The sequence below is a fragment of the Triticum dicoccoides genome, chromosome 5B, assembly GCF_002162155.2.
Source record: "Triticum dicoccoides isolate Atlit2015 ecotype Zavitan chromosome 5B, WEW_v2.0, whole genome shotgun sequence".
Classification (NCBI taxonomy): Eukaryota; Viridiplantae; Streptophyta; class Magnoliopsida; order Poales; family Poaceae; genus Triticum; species Triticum dicoccoides.
The window spans coordinates 624,577,141-624,582,197 of record NC_041389.1 but is presented as its reverse complement, the minus strand read 5'-3'; the positions used below and the strand labels follow the sequence as shown (position 1 = coordinate 624,582,197).

Sequence of the window (5,057 nt, the reverse complement as noted above, 5' to 3'; positions counted from 1 at the left end):
CGTCCCTCCCCGCTAGGAAATATGCCTCTCTCCTTTTTCACATTTCGCTTCTCAGTTCCCCCCTTTATAATTATTTTCTCAAATTCGTTGTATGGATGTATGCAAGAACAGTGCCATATTTCCGAAATTTACTTTGCGTTACCATGGATCTCAGATTATTGCACTGCCGAGATGATTTGGTAGCTCTTGTTTTTGATGTGTCATTGCGATACAGTGTTGTGTTCGCTCTTCGTTGATGTATATGGGTGTTTTAGACTTAACACAGCTACCAAATACTCCCAAATAAGCTCTACTGCTAGAAGCCATTCCAAACAGGTGGCCAAAAGTAGAGATGCTTCTCCGCGCCGCTGCTTACACGAGGCTCATTTGGACCGCTAGGTTATGCACAAGCTGAAGCTATCCCTAACCTAGCCTACAGCACCAGTAGTACAGCTCAACAAACATGGAGCAGTCCTCCAGAATAAAGAGTCGTCTGACAGACTGACACCATTTGGCCGTGAGTTGCGACTGGATGCAAAACATTCAGCATAAATCGCGAGGATGGAATGGATGGCGTACGTACCCGTTTCGGGGGTGGGAGGGCGGCGGCGGTGCGGAGCTCGGAGGCCTTCCTGAGCCGACGGTAGCGCGGAGGATCTGCGCCAGTGTCCATCGGATCCAGGGGCCGGCGTCGAGTGGCCGGCCGGCCGGTCGGCGGGGAGTGGGCGGCGGCGGCGGATTCGCGGGGAGGCAATGGGGTGCGCGGCGGATTCAGGTGGACGGGCGGGTTTGGATTAGGGACTGACGGGACGAATCCGACTCCGACGCTCCCGAGCCGCCGCCGACTACCCCCCGCCCTTCGGCTGGCTCACATCAGTCCCGCTTCAGCCGATTTTGGGTCCGAATGAATGACACGGTGCTTAGAGCATCTCCAGCCGTTGGCCCCCACGAGGGGCTAAAAATCGCCCTGAGGCGCATCGGCGTTAAGCCACGCGCTGGGGCGTAATGCCCCCCAGTTGCAGCGCTGAAAAAAAATTTATATGAGACCAGGTCTCGTATAAAGCAGGTGAGACCCGCCCTGATGGGTGACACGTGACATTCACAAATCATAAAGCATCTAATCTTTTCCCCCCTGATTTCAGGCGGGGTTGGGTAGATGCTTTGTGATTTGTGAATGACATGTGTCATCCATCAGGATGGGTCTCATCTGCTAACCCGTGAGACCTGGTCTCATAGAATTTTTTTCCCGCGACGCCCATGTTTCTTTGAAAAACTTAAATACGACGCAAACACGGCGCAAATTCAACACAAACATCGACGAGTTCATTCAAACTTAAACATATTTTACAAAAAAAAAAGAAAAAAACTACTAGGGGCTGCTCCTCGCCGTCTCCATCGCCGCTCCTCGCCGTCTACCTCGCCGCCCGCCCTTGCAGTTCTACATGCCGAGGAGGCTGTAGAACCGCGTGTAGTCGTCGCCGTCGTCGTCATCGTCGCCGCCGCCTCCGTCCCTGCTGCATCCCTCCCCCGGTTGGCGCGGCGGGTTGGGCGGTCCGGGGGCGTCCTCGTCGTCGTCGCTGTCGAGGATGACGACGTCGTGCTCATCCTCGCGCCCACGTTTGCGGGCTTCTATCTCCTCCAGGGCCCGGCACTGCCGGACCATCTCGTCGCGGAGGTAGTCGTCCCGCGCCCACTGTAGGGCGTCCTCGTTGGAGAAGCCGCGCCGGGCTATCTCCTGGTACTCCGCGGGAAGGCCGGGCTCCGGTTTGGGCTCGACGAGGATGAAGCGGCCGGAGGGGGTGGAGTCGCCGATGCGGACGCCAGAGCTGCGGGTGCGCGCGCTGACAGGCGTGTCCTGGGGCTCCGGCTTGACGGAGTGGAGGCAGGGGGAGCCGGACGAGCGGCCGGACGAGGAGGAGGACGCCCCGGGCCGCTCCATGCGCCTCGGCGTCCAGGAGCTCCCACGTCGGCGTGAAAAGGACGGGGGAGCGGGGTACTCGAGGCGCGGCGTGTTGCCGCCCTCGATGTACTCGAGGACGGCCTCCAACGTGCGGCCGGGCACGCCCCACCACCGGTGTCGGCCCTCGGAGTTGAGCCTGCCGGAGGGCACGACGCCGTTCATCGCCTCGAGCTGTTCGACGTGGCGGTGACGGAAGTAGGGCTCCCAGAGCGGGCTGTCGGGGGTGTACCGCGGGCCTTCCCTCGCCGCCCGCAGCAGGGATGCGCGGATACGTGCGATCTCCGCACGCCGCGCCGCCCCGGTGGGTGGTGGTGGCACCGGCACACCGCCGGCGCTGATCCTCCACGCGCCGGGCACCCGCATGTCCGGCGGGGCCGGGTACTCGGCCTCGAAAAGGAGGCGAGCCTCGTCCTCGTGAAGGTGGCGGCGGCCGAAGCCGTTCGTCGCCGCGCCGTCGCCTGGGAAGCACTCGGCCATTCTTCTGAACTGGAGACGGCGAGAGGAGGTGAGGAAGGGGGAGAAATGGGGCGCGTCGGCGGTGGAGGATCGGTGCTTTGCCTCCGGCGTGCTGGGGTCGGCTTATATAGGCGGAGGCGTCGCGCAGCACGCGTGGCGGGCGAGGGGACGCGCGTCGCCCGGCCTTCATTGCGCCGCCCGTGAAGCATCAATGGAGGCTGACCGGCGCGACAGCGCGCACAGCTTTGGCATTGATTCGCCGCGGAAAATGAGGCGATGAGGACGACGAAGCGGTGAGAAGAGAGTCGAGTCACTGGCAAGGGGGGGCCGCGGCTCTTCACGCCAAAAACAATTCGCCCAACGCCCCCGAGCGCCCCCCAGCGCGCCGGGTTCGGGTTGGGTTCGCCGGCGCCAATTTCGGCCCGAGCCAGCGAAAACTGGGCCCTTGGGGGCGCGAGTGGGCCGATTTTTTGGCTCCGGCGGCCGAAAAATTGCCTGGGGGCCTTGTGGGGGGCGCGGCTGGAGATGCTCTTAAAGGGCAGCGCTCCGGAGAAATGCTATGCAACTCGAGCCCACTCATCCCTCAAAAAAATTGCAACTCGAGCCCACTCAGTGGCTCGGTGCCGCTAGCCTAAGGGGCTATTTGGTTTTAGGCCTAGGAGTGCCACACTTTATCATACAATGTTGTCAAACTTACCTAAGGTTAGAGCATGTCTAACAGAGCCTCAAAAACTCAACCTTCAAAACCAGATTGAGGGCTAAGAAAATGTCGTTTTGAAGGCCGAAAATCCCTGGCGCAGATCAGTGCCCTCAAACCAACCCTCTTTCTGTTTTGAGGGTTGGTTTGAGGGCACTGATCTGCGCCCCGGCCTTCAAACCTTCAAAACATGACAACAACTATTTCAACAAAATTCCATACAACAAACATAACAATAATCAACAACAAATAATTATTCTAGTTATGATTACAACATCAAATAATTGTTTCAAGCTCACAACAATCATTCTACTTAGTACAACAATGTTTGAATCAAATAGTACATAGAAAAGTAAAACAAAGATCCCTTACAACAATGTTCATATCACAAATAGGACATGGAATCAAATAGGACATGTTTGAATCAAATAGGCCATCATTGGCGACGGCCAAGCAGCTGCCAGTGGTGCTCGACCAGATCATTGCGGAGCTGGGTATGAGTGTTGGCATTTTCAATTTCCCGACGTGTTTGAAGGAAAGCTTGAATGCGATCGGGGTTCCTCTCCGGTTGCACTCGGGTACCAACATTGTCATAAAAACATGGCAAGTTTAACCCCCTCTCATCCTCGAGTATCATGTTGTGTAGAATGACACAACACTTCATGATGTTCACAAGGGTTTTCTTGTCCCAAAAATGAGCTGGACCCGAACAATGGCAAATCTTGCTTGCAAAACACCGAAAGCTCTCTCAATGTCTTTGCGGGCTGATTCTTGTGCCCTCGTGAAATTAGCTTCTTTTTGGGATAAGGGCATCCCTCTCTTCTCTTAATGGACTTCACAAGTGTTGCCCACTCAGGATAAATGTCATCGGTGAGATAGTATCCCATTGTGTATTCATTGTCCATGACCTTGTAATTGTAAGTTGGAGCATCACCTGAAGCTAGTCTTGCAAATAAAGGGGACCTTTGAAGCAAATTGATGTCATCGAGTGTTCCCGGCAAACCAAAATATGCATGCCAAATCCATAAGTCTTGCGATGCCACGGCCTCAAGCACAATGGTAGGATCATGGCTTTTACCGCAATACATTCCATGCCATGCCTTTGGGAAATTTTTCCATTTCCAGTGCATGCAATCTAGACTACCAAGCATGCCCGGCCATCCCCTTTTTTCATTTATCTCCATCAACCTCTTTGTATCTTCCTCATTGGGAGCCCGAAGATACCAATCACCATACAACCGGATGACTATCTTGGCAAACCTACGCACGGACTCGGTGGTAGTATCTTGGCCAATGCGAAGATACTCGTCACAGTAGTCCGCGGGTATGCCATAGGTGAGCACCCGCATTGCAGCCGATATCTTCTGGTATGCACTAACTCCCATGGCGCCGGCAGCATTTCTACGACGCGTGAAATAATGCGAGTTGGCCTCGCAATCTTTGACGATTCTCTCAAACAAAGTACGGCGCATGCGGTACCTTCTACGGAAGAGGCGAGGTGGGTATGTCGGTACCTCTGCAAAGTAGTCTTGCATGAGTTGCTCGTGGCCGAGTGCGCGGTTCCTCTCGATGCAAAGGCGCCCTATCTGCGACCCATTCCTCTGATCCAGCAGCTCCTTGCAGTCCTCAAGATCTTTCACGGCGAGAATGGCGACCATCATCTCTGTGTCATCGTCTTCTAGCAGCTCCTCGATGTCCGAATCGTCCGAAGACGACCAATCGGAAAAATCCGACATCGAATCCATGTCCATCTCCATCTATTGTCAACAAATTAAACACGCAATTAAACAACAATTAAACAACGGAAAAGAAACAACAAAAATAGAAGGAAAAAAAGACTTACCGAGTCGGGCTCGGGCGGAGGCGGAGTCGAGCTCGGGCGGCGGGAGGCGGGGGGCAGTGGGCGGACGGTGCGACGGCAGGGACGGGCTCGGGCGGGGCGGGGAGGCGGACGGCGGGGACGGG

The 5,057-nt window shown here is 55.9% G+C and overlaps 1 protein-coding gene across 1 annotated transcript in view; it reads right to left on the bottom strand.

The window, feature by feature from the left end:
- LOC119312149 overlaps positions 1-878 on the bottom strand; it is a 3,723-nt gene extending 2,845 nt beyond the window's left edge. The window contains exon 1 of the mRNA XM_037587889.1: positions 563-878. Coding sequence (XP_037443786.1) covers positions 563-652 — 90 coding nt within the window. The 5' untranslated portion in view covers positions 653-878. The remainder of the gene's footprint in view (positions 1-562) is intronic.
- Positions 879-5,057: the final 4,179 nt, after the last annotated feature.